General features: G+C 33.8%; 1 protein-coding gene across 6 annotated transcripts in view; it reads left to right on the top strand.

The window, feature by feature from the left end:
• PCDH9 (protocadherin 9) overlaps positions 1-9799 on the top strand; it is a 915902-nt gene extending 906103 nt beyond the window's left edge. For all 6 annotated transcript variants that reach the window (XM_008952801.6, XM_003827460.7, XM_008952800.6 and 3 more), the window contains one exon: positions 7611-9799. In XM_008952801.6, the coding sequence (XP_008951049.1) occupies positions 7611-7984 (374 nt within the window). In that variant the 3' untranslated portion in view covers positions 7985-9799. The remainder of the gene's footprint in view (positions 1-7610) is intronic.
• Positions 9800-24443: the final 14644 nt, after the last annotated feature.

Raw genomic sequence — 24443 nt, 5'->3', positions numbered from 1 at the left:
AAATATAATTTCAGACTCAAAAATCTAAATGTGACCTCAGTACTAGAGTAATTTTTTTTTTTTTTGAGGCAGGATCTCGCTCTATCTCCCAGGCTAGAGTGCAGTGGTGCGATCACTGCTCACTGCAGCCTCAATCTCCCAGCTCAAGCAATCCTTCCACCTTAGTTCCCCTGAGTAACTGGCACCACAGGCGCATGACACCATGCCTGGCTAATATTTGTATTTTTTGTAGAGCCGGTGTTTCACCGTGTTGTCCATGCTTTTCTCCAAGTGCTGGGATTACAGGCATGAGCCACCATGCCTAGCCTAATCTATCTGAACAATAGATTGATTTATCATTTCTTTGCTCTCTCTTGGGCTTTTCTTTACTGAAATGAAGTAGCATTGGAAAGTTTGATTCTCATGTTGTATCGATGACAAACCACAATGATATTTAATTAAGGAATAAAAGAATGTATAGAGGGCATGCATCAAAATCTAGCCTTTTTATCCTCTCAATTTATAGGTAACAGACTGGGAGCTAGGGAGTCTAAGCTTACTTTCTTAAAGTCCATACCAATTCATCATTCTACTAGGGCTAAAATCTATTTATTTGTTTGCCTATCTATAATGATCTTGTGTCTTGAGATTTTCCTGTTGATTCTGATTTTAGATATTCTATACAATAGTCTTTTGAATCCAACATGAACTAAATCAGAAATTATTGAAGAAATGAATGGAAAGCATTTCTCCCCAAAGTACACACAAATTTGTCATATTTACCTTTGGATTTGGACTGTCCACATAACTGTTCTATATGATTTCATATAAAATCTGAATACAATGGCAATGAGATTCACACCCTCTGGCTGGTTTTCTGTATAATAAGAGCAGAGTAATAACTAAACATCTATTTATTATTTTATGACATTCATTTAAATGTATTGATTGGGCGTAGAATAAAGTGGGCATAGAATAAAGTGGTCTGAAATAGTAATGCAGTCTCCAAAGGGCATGAGGGCAATGCTGAACTATTTCCTGGTTTTCATGCCAACTTTCATATTTGAAATTAATTTTACCATGTTTAGATTTGAGGCAAATTAATGGATTTTATTTTTAATAGCAACTGTTCAATAAATATAGAACATAGAGTAGAATAGTGGATATTAGGGTGTCTATCAAGTAAATTTGCCTCTGACATTTCTTTCAGGTCCCTCCAGATTTACATAAACCTATAGTTTTAGCTTTCCATTCAATCCACAAAAAAATGTTATGCTGGTACACACTGTCTCAAAAAATAAATAAATAACACACAGAGAGAGAGAGAGAGAAATTGAGGGATAAAATGAGCTAGTAAAAATACTAAATTTTGTTGTGTTAGTATTCTGGAGATACTAAAATTAACTTCAAATGAATGAATGAGAATATTTGTTTCCCCGAAATTTTATTATAGAAAGATTGGTTAAGGCAAAGAACAAGTATGAAGATTAAGATTTTGCTGAGCATATCAATAGCTGTAAGTGCAAAGCAAAATTACAGAGTAAAAGTTTACATAAAAAAGGAAATTTCTTTAAAACATCACTATATCTAAATGTCAGGGAAACTGCTTTAGCAAATCCAAATCAGTGGAATGCATCTTTCATTTTAAAGTGTTTGGGAGTGCACAAGTCTTTGCGTAACAGACACTCATGATAGCACAAAGTCTTGGAGAAATACAGTGAAATTGGAACTTAGGAACAAACGTTTTGCATAAAAATAGTGATGTATGTTCTTACTACAAAAATAATATTATAACGTGACAGTCAGATGTGTATTCCATCCAAGAAGAATTTGTCTATAATAAAAATTGAACAAAATGAAAAATGGAGTGAGATGTGATGAATTTGATCCTAAATTATATGAAAATGACTTATTTATTTTACAAACCAATTTTGGCAGTCTGTTTAAACTTATTTTACCTAACAGTAAAAATTCTAAGAAAAATTTATTCATAGAAAAGACGAAAATTTCATACAGTATGAAAACTAACCAGAAATGTGAAAAGTCCCATAGCTTTTTTAAAGAAATGCCAGTTTCTAGCTTTGGTATTAAAGGGTTTCAAATAATGAGATAGAAAGGTAGGTGGTCAACAGGCCAGAAGCTATTTCTTAATTACAGCAGTGAATTAATCAATGAAGTAACAGTTCTGCTTCCGGTTATAGTAAAATGACATCAAGAACCACTCAAGTATCCTACTACTTAAGTATAGTTGGAGTTCCATTAACTTGAATTGTTTTACATTTTAAACTTGCATCTTTTAAAGTTAGTAATTCAGGCACCTGTCTGAGAGCTGCTAATGCCTAAAACTTTGAAAAATATTTTATTTGGTGTTTAACGAGAAGATGAGTTGTGTGAAGATGAATTTTGAGACCTGATATAAATATTAACTGAAACAACTTTCCAGAAGCTTTTCATTATGTGCTTGTGTTTTTGCTTTCAAAATTTAAATGCAGACAGATGGCTTGCACAGTGTTATTTGCACTTGCGATTTTATACACACCAAACCCAAGGATAACCAAACTCAGACATTAAAGACTGTGCAAAGCAACAAAGAATTTGAGTTAAAAAAAATCAATAAATATTTCAGTGTTTAAAAAATTTATGATAGATTATTTTAATTATTTTAAAAGAAAGGAAATAAACTGGTGTAATGATAAAATTATAGAAAGTATTTATAAGTAGTTTGGAATCCTGATCAGGATTCTACACATATATTTTATGATGTAGCACAAATAGTATATTATAAAATTTATGAAAAAATAGAGAAACAGAAAAAAACACAGATGCACATGATTACACATGCACAAACACACCACACTCACACACAAACAAAATCTGAAAACATCTAATAAGAATCCAGTACAATGATACATATGATGAATGTTAGGTTTTAATAAATATTTGAGAGACTGTATGAATGAAAAACAAATATTATTCATCAATTAATATAATTACCTATAGTAATAAAAATATATCAAAGAAAAAGGATTATAGTTTAGTGCATATAATTTTTGCAGTATTAGCAAACATCTGAGATTTAAAACCCTGTATATTGATGGAGAACTATAGATTATATTCAATCATATTTTGGAAAATTTCAATATTTAATAACATTTTTAAAACAATGTTTTTCTCCTTTTTAAAAGCATAAAAACTCAGTCAGTACTTCTAAAAATGAGAAAAATGAGTTAGAAACTAGTCAGTTATTAGCATATATCAGATTATAAACATGTATAGGGCAGGGACTGACTTAGGAGACCAGTCGAATGAATGTATTCCCTTTAATAATTCATCATGGAATTTTGAAAAAACATATACGTTTTCTTTTTACCAATTTATGACACTGACTTTAAGGAAGAAAACATGGAAGCATTGTTATTTTCCCATGATAAAACTCACTGGGCTTTTGTTTTTTGTTTTGTTTTGTTTTCTCCTTAATATCCCAGCAATTACTGGGAATTACATAGAGACCCAAAGAAACAAATTAAACTTTTCCCTATTTAATGTCATGTCCCAAAATAAAAACTTACCGAAGCATAAAGTAAGTACCCCATAAATACACACGCCTACCATGTAACTACAAAAATTAAAAATAAAAACTTTTAAAGCATAAAGCAAATTATATTTTCCAACAATACAGCTCATACTGTAATGATACACAGCAGATAAGCAGATTATTGATGGATTGATTGATGTATATAGGTTTTGTTTTTGTTTTTGTTTTTTGCTGTCTTGGCTCAGTTTTGAGCCCCGGTCTAGAGACTGGTCAGTTTTCCCTTCTTGAGCAGCTAAATCCATATTTCTCTAGTTCTCTTCTGGTGATCTCACACTTCTGGGTCACGAAGCAACCTCCCTAAGCAAATGCTTTGATACTAGATAATTTGACATTGCTGTTTTGACCTGGTTCTTGAGAAATTATTCAAATTAGCCAGTCCTCAGAGAGCCCTAAAACCCTAGCTAACCCTACTCAGTTTTTCATATATAAACTGTCCCCTAGAGCTCCAGTTTGTTGTTACCTTGTTCCCAGATTCAGCCCCTTGTATGGCTCTGCCTGAAAGGCTTCTCCCATTTAGAGCTCCAACAAAAAAATTCTGCCTTTCATCTAGAGTGCCATTGTGTGTGGCTGACCTGAGGATGGATCTTTAAAATTTATACAGCAAACAGTTATCTGAAAGACTTACTTACGAATCTACAAAACTTCTATAAATTTATTTATAGACTTTATCAAAATCCTTCAAGTTTACTTACAGGAATGAATCATGGGAAGTACAATGTACAAAGAACAAGTAATATTATTTAATGAAAACAAACTCATGTTTTGCAAGTTAAAGATTTTGTACAGTACATAAAATTGTAACTGTAAACGTCTTAATGCCAATTATGTAAAAAAAAGTTTAAAGAAATTGAAGAAGAAATGATGTACCTTAGCACAAAGTCTATCTGATAAGTTATAAAGAGAAAAACGTTCCTAAAACAGTTAACGGCCCCCAGATCGTTTTAATGACACCTTTTACTTCCCTCTCAGCTCGCTGCTCTTAAGGCAATTATGTGTTTCCCAGAATAGCTCCTAGCTTCATGAGGATAGTGTTGACATCTGTTTTGTTCAAGGCTGTAGTTGTGGTGCCTATCACAGTGCCAGCACATAGTACATTCTCAGTAAATGTTCGTGGAATAAATAAATGTTGTTGGTTGTAAATATTTTTTAAAAGGATAAATTGTATTTCTTAAAATGTGTCACTCAATGCTGAAAACCTAAGGTATACATATTCTTATAAACGCGCACACAACACATTCTCAATCTTTGAGTGATATGTCTTAAATTAATAAGATGGCAGGGTGTGTTGCATAAGGCTAATTTTAAAATAGTCTTGCACATCCTCTCTTTTTTGATGAGCTCAATAAAAACCTGATGTAATGACATTTCTGAGGTAGCCAGTAATTTTTTTTCTCTTTGGAGATTTTAACAATAAAAAACTTATTAATGACGCTGGAAATGTAAAGATTAAAAGTTTGCTTGTAGGCTTCAAGATATGTTACATATCAAATTGGTGATTAACTCCATTGATGTTTAGAAAGGAGTAAATATATTTAACAGATAAGTTAAATTATTCATTTATAAGCTGTCACAAAGTATTGCTAGGCAAAGGAATTTGCTGTTGAGGAAGCATTTGGTGTAAGATTTGTGAAATCAGCGTCTTCTGTTATAATTACTTTAGGTCTGCCTTTAAGCAGGAGATATCTTTAATAATCCTCAGAACATTTTCAACCTCATAAAAGTTTAATTAACAATTAACATTGTTCGTAGATCACCACTATTGTTTAGCACTATGAAGAATCAGAAGACCGATGTGCCATTTTTTTTTCCATCAATTTTCAATCTAGTTGGGAGGAAATTAAAATTAAAACTTGCAAATGTACGGAACCCCCTCCAAAAAACAAAAAATGGAATTAAGGTAAGAGTTGAGGGAGCTCAATTAGGAAATTTGTTATTCATCAATAAAGAAAGCTCTGTGGAAATCAAGGTGCATATGAAGCATGAATTGGTAGAGTTATGGAAGCTTGCTTTTGGTGTGTGGGACATAAGCTGACCCTTGAAGAGGTCAGTAATTAAATGAAAACAGGCCCGGCAAAAAGCATCTTCTAAGCCTGTGATCCTAATGCAGGGAGCATGGATTGGTTTAAGCAAAATGTGTTAGCTTTGTGAATGCAGAGTCCCTGAGTACACCTAAGGGAGCCTAAAAGTGAGAAATTAGTTTGAACTTTTAAAATGTGGCCAGATTGTAGAGGGCAAAGAAAGGCTCATAGAGAAGTTTAAATTAAATATCCAAAAAAGTGAGTAATCATTGGAGGTATGTGAGAGGAAAAGTTTTAAGTAATGAATATGTGTTTAAACAAAATAAAACTGTTTGCTCTTGAGGGGATGGGAATATGGTTCAGATGGGAAGTAATTTTAAGGATATTCTAAAAGGAAGACTTTTAGATATAAAAAAAAATCGCTAAACTTTGAGTTTATATGAAATAGTGCATTTCAGCCCCTTTTTTCACATCTAGTATCTGTTCTGTTTTTAAACAATTTTTTTATATCAATAGTTTTTGGGGTACAAGTGGTTTTTGGTTACGTGGATGATTGTATAGTGGTGAGGTCTGAGATTTTACTGCACCCATCACCCAAGCAGTATACATTGTACCCAGGAAAACTACATTCTGTATCTATTTTGATGTTGCCTGTGGTTTGCTGTCTCTGGTCTTTGCCATCAACTGTTTCCTGTCTCGGTGGGAATTTTTTTTTCTCATGCAAGAAATAATTAGAATATTATAAAGGCAAATAGAAAGCTCACAATTATTGGATGTTTAAAAATATTAGTTGTGCTAACTTTGGTTTTAGCAAAGACCTACATTCCAATTATTGAGCAATTTAAATTGATGACTAAGCAAACTTGCAGGTATGTTTACTTTTTTCTGCATTTTTTTTCTGATGACTCTCTGCATTTGAAAATGCTTTATGCCTCAGGCATTCTTGCCTATCCACTTAACTTCATTTGTAAAATCAATTCCTAATTTCCAAGCTATCATTTATCTATCACGTGGCTGTTTAATCAAGGGGGGTAAGACAACAGCAACAAAGAAACCCAATTTATTTCTTAACCATTTGGCTTATGTTGTTTTTTTAGTAAAGGGCTGATTTCTATTTTAAACAGTCAGAAAATAGTTTACTTTTGAAATCCTGGTTAAAATGTATGTTCTAGATTGCCTGCTGGTGAAAAAAGTAGAAGATAAATTCTATGATCACTTTCTTCCCCCTGAATGTTAGACTCCATGTGATTTAATTTGCAATTTAGCTTCAGTTTTATACCTTAGAAATTTAGAAAATAGTTAAGCTCAGGGGAACTAAACACTGTCTGGATGCAAATGGCTTCTTCTTTACTTGGATTTCAGAATGTTTGCAGCTGACCAGGTGTGTTGTTAGTAAGATACAATAGTTATTCTTTAAAATGAGTATTTAACTTTTCAAAAATGTGACAAAATATTTTCATTTAAAAATAAGGTGTTTATGTAGAAAAAACAATATTTTATATAATCACTTAGAGTATTTATTTTTAATGATGCTATGTTTCAAGTGGTAATTTTGCTTTTTAACTTAGTGGAGTTGTATTATTTATATATTCTTTAATATTACACATACAAATTGTTCTACTTTTTATAATTTATCATAAATATGAGTTTTTTTCTGGGATTTCTTAGAATATAAATTAGTAATAATCTGTATGCATCATGGTTATATCTGTATACATCATGGTTATACCTGTTTACCCATATCTGTCTTTTTATCTATCTATGTCTTTGGATCTAAATAACTAAATAATGGATTAAGAAGGAAAATATTAATAGATCAATCTTACCTCCCTAACAAATTTGATTCCTTTTGTGTTAATCTTTAAAAGATGGAGAAATATATCTTTGAGTTGCTTGACTTGATACACTTTTATGAAAAAATAAGATCACTAATAACATACTTTTTCTCTAAGAAGATAATTCTAATTGAAAATTTTAACCACTTTCTTTTCTTATTTTCTCTCTCTTGTCTTCTGCAGATGGGCCTTTGGGTCCCCGAGGATTAGCTGAAGCTACAGAGATGTGCACTCAAGAGTGCTTGGTTTTGGGTCACTCTGATAATTGCTGGATGCCTCCTGGCTTGGGTCCATATCCACACCCCAAATCTCCTCTCTCAACCTTTGCACCCCAGAAAGAATGGGTGAAGAAGGACAAGCTTGTGAATGGGCACACCCTGACCAGAGCCTGGAAAGAAGACAGCAACAGGAACCAGTTCAATGACCGTAAGCAGTATGGCTCCAATGAAGGCCATTTCAACAATGGCAGCCACATGACAGACATTCCTCTGGCAAATCTGAAGTCTTATAAGCAAGCAGGAGGTGCTACTGAGAGTCCTAAGGAGCACCAACTCTAAGAAAAGGCTATATGGGACCTAATAACTTTAAATAGACATGCTAATACCGTGTGTGTCAGAGCTTTATGTATTCAATAGATCTCTACAACTATGCCCCTTCTAGCAGGGATACCTATAACTTTGTGTTAGCACCATGGAGAATACAATGTTTTTGCAACATATGAGAGAAGATAGTTCTAGCCATGCAATTTTGTTTACTAGAATTGATTACACTCTCCAGAGATCTCTCCATTGTGCAAATTTTTTTATTATTGTATTTTATTTTGACCCTGGACTGCTGCTATGAACAATAGAATATGCATTTGGAAAGTAAGAAAGTTTCATGGATTAGAGTGACTGAAAAACATATCCAGTTAGAAAATTGTGCTTTTTTTTTTTTTTTTTTTTTTGTCATTGATTTGTGCTGGGACTGCTATACTTGACATTATACTGCAAACAAAACTTAAAGAGATAAGCATTAAACCTATCGTGCTGTTAACAACGTTAGTGGACACTTGTAAGTCAATCAGTGTTAAAGTATTTGTAAATAGAAGCAAGCTATTATTAACAACTTTTGTGTACTTATAATGTTCACCTAAAAATGTTGTAGCATAATTCTGTGTTTTATGGTTGCTTCTGTCCTTCTTTTTATTTACCTCTTTGTTGTTACTTTTGTTGTTTCTTTCAGAGAGGTGTTTCTGCATTAGTAGTCTGTCTTGACACACATTGTTCAAACAATCTCAAGCACTTGTGTTTAAAAAAGGTTCTGAAATCTTGCTTCTCCTATGATAGCTTATGATGCCGGAATTCTGTAAACAATAAAGATGAAAGAAAAAATGAAAACTTTATACAAAAAAGGACTTCTGCAAAAGCTTGGAAATTCAGAACCTATTTTTTATCATCTTATTTTCAAAGTAGGCAAAAGCAAAATCACTTAATTAGTACCATTAAGTGAGAGAGTAATGGAAAACTGTTATCCATCAAAAGTGATATAATATCCTGTACTTGTCACTCATGTAAAACTAATGTATCAAAATTAGCATATATGGAAGAAAAATCAGTATTCAAAAATAGTTTCAATTGGACAAATGTGTGTCTACAACTTTGTTGAAATGGCAGAGTCTGTGTTGATCCTCATATACAATAATGTTGTTGTAACACAAGTGTTATTAGACCATAGCCACAAAATATTTAATGTGTTGTGCCTTCATGATGTAACAGAACATTCTCCAGGTAGGGTAGTTGGGGGAAATAAAGGGATAAATCTCTAATTATTGCTGTTTAACTGTTTGTTATCATAGTTGGTCAATGCCTGGCAGGTACCAGCATATTGTCACTTAGGTCAAACCAACAAAGTGACAACTAATGTTAATAAGATCTCAGTTGCACGTGCAAACAAATCCAAATTCGAACATTCTTAGGAGGTTTTTGTTAAGGCATGACAGATGATTTAAACAAATAAATAGCATGCAACAAAATGTCTTTATTGAAAGAAGTGGAAGTTATCTTAATGCCACGGTTCACCATCAATTTAAAAGTAAAAAAAACAAAAAAAAGCAAAAAATTAAAAAAAAAGGTTTGCTAATCTGATAGTTAATTTGTTCTTACCAAAAAATAAAATTACTTTGTAAATAGCAGTTCACATTTTTCCACAGTATAATGGAAAATAATGGGTAGGGGTGCATTGCTTATTGAAGTACATTTTTGTCGGTTTGTGAGGGGTGTTTGATGACTTTGACAGAATAAATATCTAAACAATTATCCTTGTTACTGCTTTGCCAGTTCTACGTTATTTACAATTATTCAGCTCTTGCAATAAATGTTCTGAATTCCTGATTGTAGTGTGTTAATTCTTAGTCAACATCCAAATTGGTTATTTATACTTCTAATTGTTGGGTAAATATATGTTGATAAAATTTAACATTTATTTAGAAATTAAGGAAGATTCATTGGGGTTTAATACCTATCCTTTGAAAATGTGAGTACCAAGATAAGTGTTCAATTACCCTAATGGTCTTCAAAACTATTCTTTAGGGAAATTCATGGAGAAAGTTCATTGACTTTCTGGTCAAGATTCATGCAAATTTCATCAGTGAAATCCCAAGTCAGAAACTGTGCTGGTAGCACTAGTTAGTAAGGTTATTTTTTTATTCTTTGTCTCTTTAATAAGATTTCATGGAACAAACTTTCATTGGCCAAGGCAGAAGATCATTCTGGGATTATGGCCTTAAACCCAGAGTCAAACTTCATCTGTATTTCTTTCAGTTTAGGAAAATAGGCACAGAAAGCTATCAAGGATAAGAAGACACACTCAAACATATGCCATGTGTGTATGCTCACCCTAGAGCAACTGCATCAATGTTCACTCATGCTGGAGTTTTGGGCTAGGTAAGTAAGCCTGACTCTTCAAGCCCTAGAGCTTTTTGGAGGATTATGAAATAGGATTTGGGAGTCAGAGGCATAGTGTTAAAGTTATTTGCCTGGACCATTGTCCGGATATGACATCCTAACCATTCATTCCTAATAAGCTAGACCTGTCCTCTAGTCTGAGGTACACTGCAGCACCACCCTCTTTTCCCTCACAGGAGTAGAGACTGCCCCAAGATACAGACAGGGAATGAATCCTGAAAAGAGGACATTCTGAAAAACAGAAATTAAAATCTATGCCTGCACAGTTCCTTTCTCTATTTTTCACCAATCAGGTAAGTCATTCACCTCTGCCTTGAAGAGTAAAGAGAGAGAAACTAATCTCATATTCTCTCCATGAATAAACTGGAAGTTTGAAAAAGGCACTCACCTTTCCCATTCCTACCACATTTCTTCTAATAAATACAACAATATATAGTCTTATGAAGACATTTGGTTATATGCTCTGTGTAATTTTAAGAGTAATAACATCACAAACCAAACTGAAGAATTTACCCATCAAGTAAATAAAACAGTACATTTGCAATGACCATATCTTAAGTATCATCTATATTGCTTTATGGTGTTGACATTGGACATAAGAGTTGCCATTTACCAGGAAATAAAAGTTATTTACATTACCTAAGAGAGCATACCTATATGAAATGTATAAAATGATGATTGTTATAAAAATTATCAAATATTATGATGCTATACACTAACAATCTTTGAAGGCACATACAGAAATTAACTTTATAAACCTGAATATGACCTATTTGAATGAGTATTTCTACACATACTCTAACATAAATATGCATTTAAATAATGGGTATTCATTAACAGACAATTGAGTAGTCATTTTGCTGTACTGATGCTATTCAGCGAATCTCATTCGGAATCCCAACATTCCCATTCCGTGGCTAAAGCTACAAATGCAGCTGAGGCCCAGAGTTGTTCCAGTATTTATTAAACTGTTGGATAGAGGCCAGGGATGGTTAATTATTATTAATGAGGAGTTTTGGCAGTGAGGGATGAAAGGGATGCCTTGTCAATTTCAATTTTAATGTAGATGCCAGGGTGTTACTTTGCATGAGGGCAAACCAACCTATGAAAAGGAGGAGTGGTGTTGTGAGTCTAAAAATGCTTCATTGTTCTGCTTTGTTTTAAATAGAGCTGATCTTCCCTCCCTAAAGGAAGCTCCTTTATTTGTTCTTTTGAGAGAGAGTGCTTAAAAATTCTTCCAGTGTTCTTAAAGGCACAGTGATCACATAATAAATCCTCTATACACTTTTCTTATGCTTTCACAGCTACTAATCTAAATTTTAGTAGATATCAGCCAGACTTTGCACTGTTTAAAAAACGTAAAATTAGTATCTTAATATTATAGTATTTTACAAGGTATAATATATACTTGTAAAACACGGTTATCAAAATAATATCTTATTCATATTTTAGTTCACTGAAAGTATAAATTAATGTGTATTCCAAAGGTATCAATTTTCTGTTATACCACTATCTATATTTCAACATAAAATACGGAGCATAATTTCTACCTCTACATATGCATTTTTTATTTCTTAGAATTCTTAAACAGTGCACCATATTGAAATGAGTTCTTTCCATATTTTTGTTATCTTAACCTATTGCTTTGTTCTTGAAGCTTTATAGTAAAAAATCTATTATTTTTAAATAAAAAGCCTTCCATTTTTATTCTCATTTTTTCTTTATACCTTATGACTGTGTTCCTAACAGCACTTGTACAACACAATTATTTTTGGACTCATTCAATGCCACCTACTTAAGGTTCACATATTTGCAAATATATTGAATTACAGTGATTGTTCAAATAATATTACAATCCCATTTAAATTCTTAAATTCAAACACTGTTTTTTATGAACCTTGTGGTTCTTCTGTTTGAATCAGTTTTTTTTTCACCTCCAATTTCATCATTAGTTTGGTTTTCATTGACCTAATTCTGAAAAATAATACCCAACAACAGTAGTAAAAATTTTTACCCTGAAACCCTAACACAGTCAAAGTTTTCTACAACATACTATTGTGTGATTGTAAGTAAAATTACAATATTTTTATACTTAATGAGATTACATATACTTTCTTTTAATTGAATATTCTCATAACCAATTGTGACAAATTATTTTATATGTGATATCCATTTGGTTTATTACAGGAAAAAAGTCATAAAATGATTTTACATACCCTTAAATTGATTCACCGTTAAATTTATACACACACAATCGTACTTCAATGTGAATATAACTGAAAATTTGGCCTTGCTGGTGTGAATTCAAACCTCTCTGAATTTACAGGCACATAGTTGAACTTCCTCCTCCTGGAAACATTTTTTTTTCCCCCTGGCTTCCTGGAAACCACAATCTTTTGATTTCCTCTTACTTCACTGGCCATTTCTTCTCAGGCTTCTTGGTTAGTTTCTCCTTTGCTTATGACTTATTTGAATGTTTTATAAGGTCCAAGGCTCAGTTCCTTGGCTTCCTTTCTTTTCTTATCTACACTTACTCTCTTGGGAAGCTCATATTCCAGTCTGGACCCCTCCCCTAAACATCAGAACTTCTGATCCAAATCCCTTTTCAACAAGTATACTTGGACATTTCCAAGATGAGTCAAAATTAACATATCCAACATAACTCATAATCTCTCACATCACACACACACACACACACACACACACACACACACGTCTGCTACTGCACCCAGTCTTCCAACTTCCTAGTTAATGGCACCTCTATCAGATATTCAGGCCAGAAAATTTAAAGTTATCTTTATCTCTTCTCTTTCATACTTGTGGAACATCTTTCTCTTTCTGACTGCAAAGTTCATCCAATCCGACCATGTCTCAATAGTTCCTCTTGCCAATTGGGCTAAGTATTATCATCCTTTTTCTGGATTATTATGGGTCTCCTAACTGCTCTCCTTCTAACTGGTCTTCTTCATGTAACCTTCTCCCATCTAGTCTATTCTAAGCATGCCTGAGAGATCCTCTTAAAACAAAGGTAAGCTAGACATCCTTCCTCTTCTCACAATACTCCAAGAGTCAGTTGCTTTTCTCAGAATGAAAATTAAAGCCCTTATGTTGTCCTACAAGGCAAATAAATTGTGGATGCCCCTCTTCTCACTAATCTCGTGTTTTATGACCTGTCTTTCTCACCCTATTATGATCCATTGGCTCCTCATTGCTCCTCAAACATGCAGGCATGTGTCTGCCTCAGGTTATTTGCATCAGCTTTTCCTCTGCTGGAAATAGGCTTCTCAGATATCTGTAAAGAACTCCTGTACCATGCTGTTTTGGTTACTGTAGCCTTGTAGTATAGTTTGAAGTCAGGTAGTGTGATGCCTCCAGCTTTGTTCTTTTGGCTTAGGATTGACTTGGCGATGTGGGCTCTCTTTTGGTTCCATATGAACTTTAAAGTAGTTTTTTCCAATTCTGTGAAGAAAGTCATTGGTAGCTTGATGGGGATGGCATTGAATCTGTAAATTACCTTGGGCAGTATGGCCATTTTCACGATATTGATTCTTCCTACCCATGAGCAAGGAATGTTCTTCCATTTGTTTGTATCCTCTTTTATTTCCTTGAGCAGTGGTTTGTAGTTCTCCTTGAAGAGGTGCTTCACATCCCTTGTAAGTTGGATTCCTAGGTATTTTATTCTCTTTGAAGCAATTGTGAATGGGAGTTCACTGATGATTTGGCTCTCTGTTTGTCTGTTGTTGGTGTATAAGAATGCTTGTGATTTTTGTACATTGATTTTGTATCCTGAGACTTTGCTGAAGTTGCTTATCACCTTAAGGAGATTTTGGGCTGAGACGATGGGGTTTTCTACATAAACAATCATGTCGTCTGCAAACAGGGACAATTTGACTTCTCAGGGATCTAGAACTAGAAATACCATTTGACCCAGCCATCCCATTACTGGGTATATAACCAAATGACTATAAATCATGCTGCTATAAAGACACATGCACACATATGTTTATTGCGGCATTATTCACAATAGCAAAGACTTGGAACCAACCCAAATGTCCAACAATGATAGACTGGATTAAGAAAATGTGGCACATATACACCATGGAATACTATGCAGCCATAAAAAATGATGAGTTCATATCCTTTGTAGGGACATGGATGAAATTGGAAACCATCATTCTCAGTAAACTATCGCAAGAACAAAAAACCAAACACCGCATATTCTCACTCATAGGTGGGAATTGAACAATGAGATCACATGGACACAGGAAGGGGAATATCATACTCTGGGGACTGTGGTGGGGAGGGGGGAGGGGGGAGGGATAGCATTGGGAGATATACCTAATGCTAGATGACGAGTTGGTGGGTGCAGCGCACCAGCATGGCACATGTATACATATGTAACTAACCTGCACAATGTGCACATGTACCCTAAAACTTAAAGTATAATAAAAAAAAAAAAAAAAAAAGAACTCCTTTCCTAGCTTCAAGTCTTAGCTTAAATACAGTCTTCACCCTCAGGCCTGCACCAACCCTTCATTCTTTTTATTGTGAAGGTATCTCTATCATCTCTATCTATCTCTATCTCTATCTCATCTATCCATCTCTATCTCTATCTCATCTATCTATCTCTCTCTCTATCTTATCTCTCTATCGCTATGTCTATCTCTATCACTATCATCTATTATCTATCATCTATATCTATCATCTATCTATATCTATTTATATGTATCTATCTATATCTATCTATCATCTCTATCTCCATGTCTTCCTCCCTCCATCTCCATCTCCCTCCCTCTCTCTTTCTCTCCCTACATATTTATCTATCACCATTTTACCTACTTTAACCATGTTAACTATTAGTGTGCTATACAGTGGAGTTAACTGCATTCACTATCACTATTTCATTATCACTAATCATTATCACTATTTCAAAACTTTTTACTACTCCAAACACAGTCTATAACCATTAAGCAATAAACCCCCATTTCCCCCTATCCTCAGTTCCAGGTAACTTCTAATGTACTTCATGTCTTCATGAATTTTCATATTCTAGATATTTTATATCTGTAAAAATGTACAATATTTGCCATTTTGAGTTCAGTTTATTTGCTTAACATAATGCTTGTTCTCAAGGTTCATCTGTATTATGTCATGTATCAGAAATTTATTTCTTTTTATGGCTGAAATTATATATAATATATAATATATAAATATAATATATACATATATAATCATAATCATATTTTGTTTATTCAGTCATCTGTTAATGGACATGGGTTATTAATACCTTTAGATGATTGTGAATAATGCTGCAATGAACATCAGTGTATAAGTACCTCTTTGAGTTTTTGTTTGTGAATTTCTCTAATTTGCAGACATATACTTTGAAATGGAATTGCTGGGTCATATGGTAATTCTGTTTGGCTGTTTGAGGAACTGTCAAGTTGTTTTCTCCAGTAGCTGGCCTAGTTTACATTACCAGAAGCAATGTGTGGAGGTCCAATGCTCCACATATTCACCAACACTTATTTTTCTCTTTTTTGGAGAGAGGAAAATCTGTTAGCCAGGCCATTGCCTAGGCTGGAGTGCAGTGGTATGATCAAGGCTCACTGTAGCCTCAAACACCTGGGCTCAGTTGATCCTCCCACCTCAGGCTCTGAAGTATTTGGGACTACAGGCATGCACCCTCATGCCTGTCTAATTTTTAAATTTTTATTAGAGACACAGTCTCACTATGTTGCCCATGCTGGTGCTCATTTTTGTTTGTTTGTTTGTTTTTAATAGCCATTTTAGCAGGTGTGAAGTGGTATCTCATTGTAGCTTTGATTTTAATTTTCCAAATAACTAAGGATATTGATCTATTTGTATATATTATTTGGAGAAAAGTCTATACAAGTTGTTTGCCTGTGTTTAATTGTGTGGTCTATTTGTTGTTGAGTTTTTGGAGCTCTTTATATATTCTGGATATTTACTCCTGATATCAGATATATGGCCTACAACTGTTCTCTCCCATTTTTATCTTTTCAGTTTCTTGATAATGTCTATTGATGCACAAAATTTTTAAATTTTAACAAAGTCCAATTTATTTACTTTTTTCTTTTATTACTCATGATTTTTATGTCATATCTAAGAATTCATTGCTAAATCCAGAGTCATAAAAGTTTGCCCCTATGTTTTATTCTAAATATTGTAATGTTTTAGCTCTTATATTAATGCTGTTGATCTATGTTGTGTTAACATTTGTATACAGTATAAGGTAAGGCTTTATTCTTTTGCATGCTGATTTTGTCAATTTCCTTTTTTGTATCAGTTGAGATGATTATTTTTCCCCTTTGTTCTACTAATGTGTCATATGACATGGATTATGTTGAACCATCCTTGCCTTCCTGGGATAAATCACACTTAGTCATGGCTTAATGATTAATTTTAATATAATATTGGATTTGATTTCCTAGTATTTTTTGAGGATTTTTGCTTCTATATTCATAAGAGATATTTGCCTATATTTTTCTTTCTTTGTGATTTTTAATGTAGTTTTTGTATCAGGGTGTTTCTGGCATCATAAAATGGTATAAATTATCTTCCCTACTCTTCTGTTTTCTGGAGAAAATCAAGAGGTATTGACATTAATTTTTCTTTAAATGTTTGGAAAAATTCACGAGTGAGGCTATCTGTTCCTTGACTGTTCCCTTTTGGGAAGTTTTAAATTATTATACTGATTCAATCTCTTTTGATAGGTTTTTTGAGACATTCTATTTCTTCTTAAGTCAGTTTAGGTAATATATGTGCTTCTAAGAATTTCTTAACTTTATCTAGATTACCTAATTGTTTAGTATCCATCGGTTCACATTATTCTCCTATAATTCTTTTTATTTCTGTAGAGTCAGCAATAACATTCCCCCTTTCATTTCTGATTTTCATCAACTGTGTCTTCTTTTTTTATTTCTTTGTCAGTCTAGCTAAATTTTGTCAATTTTATTGATTTATTCAAAGAAATAATTTTTGGCTTTGTTGACTATAGTTTTTCTATTTTATGTTTTATCTATCTCTGTTCTGATCTTTACTATTTCCTTCCTTCTGCCAGCTTTGCATTTAATTTTCTCTTTTTCTGTCTCCTCATGGTCCAACATTAATTTATTACTTGAGATCTTTTTTTAAGATTAATTTATATTGCTACAAATTTTTCTCCAAGCACATTCACTTCATCCCATATGTTTGATATTTTGTGTTTTCATTTTTACTCATCCTTAAATATATTCTAGTTTCTTTTGTGATTTAAGTTTTGTCACATTGGTTGTTTAAGGGTATGTTGTTTTATTTTCACATACTTGTGAGTTTTCCTTCTATTATTATTTTTAGTTTCATTTTATTGTTGTCAGAAAATATAATTTGTATGATTTCAAACTATTTAAATGTATTTAGTCTTGTTTTGTGGGTTAACGTATCTGATCACTGCATTTATTTATTTATTTAAATTATTATTATTATTATTATTATTATTTTAGAGACAGGGTATTGCTCTATCACCCAGGCTGGAGTGCAGTGGCAAAATTATGGCTTATTGCAACTGCTGCCCCCTGCCCCGGGCTCAAGTGTGTCCTTCCACCACAGCCTCCCGAGTAGCTGGGACCACAGGTGCACACAACCATGCCTGGCTGTTTTTTTGTATTTTTAGTAGATATGGGGTTTTGCCACACTTCTCAGGCTGGTGTTGAACTCCTGAGCTCAAGTGATCCACCTGCCTTGGCCTCCCAAAGTGGTAAGATTACAAGCATGAGCCACCGTACCCGGGCCTGACCACTGCATTTTAAAGTTGGAATTACTTCTCCAGCATTAACAATCCTATTTACAAACTAGTTTCCTTTTCTTCTCCCATAGCACTGAACATATTCTAACATAGCTATACTTTACTTATTCATTTACAATGCTTATTGTTCATTATCTTCCCCCACTGAAACTCTAGTTTACTAATGTATTCCAAGCCCCTAGAATCATGCCTGGTACCAAGCAGATGCTCAATATATATTTGATGGGTGAATGAATGAACCACTACCCCAAATCTTAGCCTTTTTATTTTTACAGAGTGTCTGCATGAAATAGGAAGAAATTGATTCTACTGGGGCAATAGCCCAATTTTCAGATGTATAATAAGGTCCTTATAACAATAAATATAACATTACTTTCCTTTCATGTTACGTGATGGGAAAATTCTAACAAAATGTATTATTTGTAAACAACCGAAATATTTTGCTTTCCACAATTGTTCTTTTTTATTCCCTTTCATCTAGTTGCTGGAATTTGTCCATTTGCCCCCAGGGAAACCATTGACTTCAATAAAATTCAGTAACTTTCAAGAGCAAAGTTAATGTTTTTCTAGAAACTTGCTGCTTTGGAAGAAAGTACTGATAATTAAATTAATTTTTATTTTTAACTTGCACTTTTCTTTTATAGAATTCATGTTTCTTTCCGTATACCTGGAAATTTGCACATCACATTGACTGTGGTGTGTGACCGCTACTTTGATAAGTAATAGTTTCTTCCTTGATACTTCATGACTTGAGGTGATCACAGAAGCCCCCTTTAGACTCTGTTGCATTCACTATACATCCCCATCCCACTGCTATGCACCTTCACCCAGGAGATGCTATTCTGGCCATCTGCCTTACAGAAAAAGGCTAAGGCGATAGCAGGTGTCATTTTAAAACTGCATCTTATGGCTGGGTGTGGTGGCTCATACCTGTAATGCCAGCACTTTGGGAGACCGAGGTGGGTGGATCACCAGAGGTCAGGAGTTCGAGACTAGCCTGGCCAACATGGCGAGACCCTGTTTCTACCAAAAATACAAAAATTAGCTGGGGTTGGTGGTGGGTGCCTGTAATCTCAGCTACCAAGGAGTCTCAGGCAGGAGAATTGCTTGAACCTGCGAGGCTGAGGTTGCAGTGAACCAAGATCATGCCACTGCACTCCAGCCTAGGCAACAGAGTAAGACTCTGTCTCAAAACAAACAAAAAAAAGAGTATTTTATTTCTACCACAAAGAGATTTTAGATCACTTTAAAAACCCCACAAAACTCCACACATCACAGAAAAATAAAAGTAACAGAAAATTAAGGCCGAGGGAATGTGTGGGTTTGTGTGTGTATGTGCCATGTATCAACTCATGTCACCAACTCTGCACACTTTCCAGGAATGGACCATCCATTTGATTCTGGGATTATTGAAAGCTAAAGAAAAACTATCAAATAGACAACAATCAAAAAACACGCCATTTACCAGTTGAATAAGTAAAATATATTTTTACATCTCAGTGGATCACATGCCACTATTACAATTTTCTCCATAGCCTGATAACAAATGGACATTAGTAACTTAATACTTTTAAATGGACTCATATTTTTCTAACTTATCATTTTAAGTAATATTTTATATAAATCATGATTCACACTGTATAAACTATATAAAATTCTACATAAGACATATTTTTACTTCACTTAGAGTAATATTTTTAAATGTTAAATTATATATCACTTAAGTAACCCTGTTTACAAGTTACAGCCCTTGGGAAACATTATAATAATGGCATCTATGCTGATCGACCCCTAGGCAGCTTATATCATCAAGTTTCCTATTGCTATCCAATTCTCCTGTTTGATTATGGAAAGGAATATTTCTTTTAGAAAAGCCTACAGTTTCAAAAGGAGAAAATAATTACCTTGGTTGCCATAGCTAGGATGACCATATCCCTGTGACGCAAAATTGATACACATCCAGCCTCAATGATGGGTCTTTATTCCTCTCTGCCTGTTTAAAGCATCTCTAATGAAATTATGTTTAGGATCTAAAGGGCCACTATCCCTGGTTATGGCAGAGATTACAAAAGATGGTTGGAATATTTACTAGTTGATTAATCTGAGTTTTATAATGTGACATACCTGATGTACAATGTATTTTTAAAATTAGGGTTTTATTTACCTTTGGTTGGGATTATCCCATACAGCTGTAGAAATAGTGCAGGTTTCAGCAGAGCCCAGAGATCTTCAGAATAATTAACAGAGATGTCCGTCCTACACATCATGAGAAAGAGTATTATTTCCTAGAAAAAAAAATCTACCTAGCTGCACAATTTTCAGACTGAAACATGGATATATAGCAAACCTGTTTGCTGTTCTTTATTTTCTACAGCATATAAACATCTCCTGCAGTGAGGTTTACCTTATTGATTCATTAATAATTATAACAACTAACATTTATTAAAGCACTTATTTATTCTATGTTCATCACAGTTCAACAGATTTACCAGTATTAGCTAATTTAATTTTCTCATGCTTTTTAAAAAGATATTTGCTGTTTGTGTCACCCTGTCACAGACGAGAACACTGAGATACAGGAAGACTATATGTATCTACTCAAGATCCTAGGGTGAATAAGTAACACTGCCAGCCTACTAGGCTGAGTGTAGAGTCTGGGCTTCAACTACTATGTGATATCACCTCTTCTTATGAAAAATTCAAGCACTTTTTGATTCTGGATCTCAATGATAAACTGCCATTTTTTAAACAACAGCAATAAAATGATTTATTAACTAGTTCTGCAATGAAGATTCTCTTTCTACTTAGAGTTTTATTTACTCAATGTTTGATGTACTTATATGTTGGCTCAAATATTTTATTAATTAAATGTGTAGCAATTGTGCTATTCAGTCTTGAGATAAAAATAACATAGTCTAAAATGACACACAAGTTTAGGGTGAATACAACCTCATCAGAGTTACTGGGAAATCTAGTGAAAGTCTCTGCTGTTAAATAAAAGTGCTGAATTCCTTTCACATGTTCTAGGTGTACCTATTCACAGATTCTACCTTTTTACACTTGCTTTCTGTTCCCTACCTTGGAAAATCAGGTGAGGAACAAAGTGAGCCACACATCAGGCTTCTATTGCCAATAAACAGGGCATTAAAAGGAGACCAAAATCAGTCTGGTAATTAACTTTAGCAAGCCTATTTTCTTCTCGTCACGGAAATGCAACTCCCATTGACATCAAGGGGAGCTTTGTGCTCACATGGAGAGGAGAATGGTCTCCCCAAGCATCATGGAGAAAGCGGTATGTTAAGCTTCAAAGCATAAGTGCCCTCTATTACTGCATCACCAATTTTAATCAACTGCTCTTATATCTACAGTTTGGCTCATTGTCCAAATGGGGAAGCACCTCTTAATTTGACAAACAAGAATCCCTGATAACAGATATGAAACAAATTACTTATAACGCCAAGGTCGTGCCATGTAGTAGTACTTCATTAGTCTTCCCCTTTCCCCAGGAAAAGCTGACCATGTGTTTTAAATGTCAACTCTCTGTAGTTCACGGTTTTACAGTGCACTCTTTTATAACACAGGTGATAAAGAAAAATAACATAAGGTATTAAATATAAATATTCAGTTAATAGTAGTTTAATAATATCATTCAATAAGCCACTGCTCCTTTAAGCCACATGCAAAGGGTAACTTCTTATTTCTCTATGGTATTTGGTTCTTTAATTATTTTTAATGACATTATTGCTGATAATATTGCACATTGGGCACATAGAAAACATCTGCTTCCTTATGTGCACATGGAAATCAGTGTGAGAAAAACAGCTAATACTAAACTTCTTGAGAAAGGAAACATATACAGACATTCTGTTTAAAAATGTTAAGCTTGGAGCAGTTGTATGTTTTATAATTGATCTATTTATCTATCTTCCTAGGGAATTATCAAATTATAGATTCATATTACTCTTGTATGTTAGTTTTAGTATTTATTCCTAATAATTTATAAATATTTTTATACTAATCAAGTATTGTTTATACAATTTGAGAATTCTAAGCAGAGAAGATAATCCAGCACAAATACCCAAGTGTCGATGGAGTGACTTTTAAACTATCTAATGATGATGAAGTATCATTAGAAAATACATGACTTTGGTTATGCGTTCCAGTGGCTCATAAATTAATTTAAACCTAGGTGATATAAAGTGAAATGCTTAGCTAGTTTATAGATGATGCCTTCAGGAATATTTAGTGGTAGTCAAGTTTCTTATAAAATTTCAATATTTATTAGAATTAATAATGGATTGAGGTTAAAGAGATTTAGCTTACAAATCCTACTTATGTAGAAATTTAAAAGAGATAATCGTCCCAAAATTCATCAAATTGAGAAATTTCCATTTTTCAATGTAAAACCTGGCATTTTATATAATTGACACAATCATCTTTTAAAGAAGTGAAATGAGGAGAATAATAATCTTCAATTCATAGGCTTATTATGAAGATTAAATAGAGTGATTCATTAATAGAGTTTAGAATGGTGTCTGGAATATCAGAAGTGCTCCATGAATGCATTTAGTAGTAGTAGTAGTAATAGTAACAGTTTTTCTAAACTTCTTCTAAATAAATAATTAAAATAATAAAATAAAATAATTAAAATATCATGATTATACAGGTCCTTACAAATACATTTTCTTTAGTCCTGTTCCTACATATTGTTATCAAGATTTTCAGGAATGAACTTCCCTTTACTCTCATAAAAGATCTTGCCCAAGCTTCAGAGAGCAGAAATACCGTTAGGATAGAGTTTCTCAACTTCTGACAAAAACAGGTAGAAAGTTAACTGAATCCCCTGGCTTATCTTTCTTCACTTCTGTTAAAATTCTTAAATTTTCTGAATCCATATCTCTCTGCACATTCAGGCATATTCTGTAATTATTTTATCACTATTTTATATTTCAGCCTGAACAAATTCAAACACACATACACACATACCAATTTAGAATAGATAAATTGGGCAGGAAACTGTATGAACTTTTTTTTTTTTTCTTGAGACAGGGACTTGCTCTGTGGCCCAGGCTGGAGTTCAGTGACACGATCTTGGCTCACTGCAATCTCTGCTTCCTGGGCTCAAGTGATTCACCTGTCTCATTCCTGCTAGCTGGGACTACAGGTGTGCACCACTACGCCCAGCTAATTTTTTTTCTATTTTTGTTAGAAACAAGGTTTCACCATATTGTTAGGCTGCGCTTGAACTCCTGAGCTCAGGTGATCCTCCCACACTCGCCTCCAAAAATGCTAGGATTACAGGCGTGAGATACCACACCCAGCCAGGAAACTGTACTTACTCATTTTGAAAGAGATATGTAACTATTGGCTACCATAGCTCCTTCATACAGAATTATGGGCTCAGTAGATGCCAAATCTTCCACATTTTCAAGTGATGCCTAAATTCCTACAATCTCTCTCTCTTTAAAATATGTTGTGGTCTTAAAACAAACAAATAAGGCAGGTGAATCACCTGAGGTCAGGAGTTAAAGACCAGCCTGGCCAACATGGTGAAACCCCGTCTCTACAAAAATACAAAAATTAGCCAGGGATGATGATGAGTAACTGTAATCCCAGTTACTCAGGAAGCTGAGGTGAGAGAATAGCTTGAACCCGGGAGGCAGAGGTTGCACTGAGCCTAGATCAAGACATTGCACTCCAGTCTGGGCAACAGAATGAGACTCTGTCTCAAAAACAACAATAACAAAACAAAAAACAAAACAAACAAACAAAATATATTTATGGGCCAATCATGGCTCAGGGTAAGTGGGTTGTTAGTTACCAGCAAATTCTCTCTTCTATTTTCTGTAAATTCAATCTCTTTCTTTTTACTTTCCCCTTTTCATAAGTATTTGAGATTGCTCAAACCTCTATAATTTAAAACAAGCAATAAATAATAAAGAAATAAATAGAAAATCTTTCTTCCATTCACTTCATTCATTGCATCATTTGTATGATCCACTTTACAATCTTTTTGAATGGGTGAATCAAGCCACCAACCCATCACAATACATTTCTCTAAACCTAACCATCCAACAAAATTTCTCTGTTATAGTATCAGAATTCACTTGACCAAATTTATTCCTAAATCTAAAGGCCACATTTAAGACTTTATTTCACTCAACCTCTTAGCAGCATTTCGCATCTTAGAGTGTTTTACTGCTTTATTTTTGAATCAAAAAACTCTGCTGGGTTTTCTCCTGTATCCTTAGGGCAAGCCTTCTT

This window comes from Pan paniscus, chromosome 14 (assembly GCF_029289425.2).
Source record: "Pan paniscus chromosome 14, NHGRI_mPanPan1-v2.0_pri, whole genome shotgun sequence".
NCBI lineage: Eukaryota > Metazoa > Chordata > Mammalia > Primates > Hominidae > Pan > Pan paniscus.
Note: the sequence above shows the minus strand (reverse complement) of the source record. Positions and strands in the feature narration are given on the sequence as shown.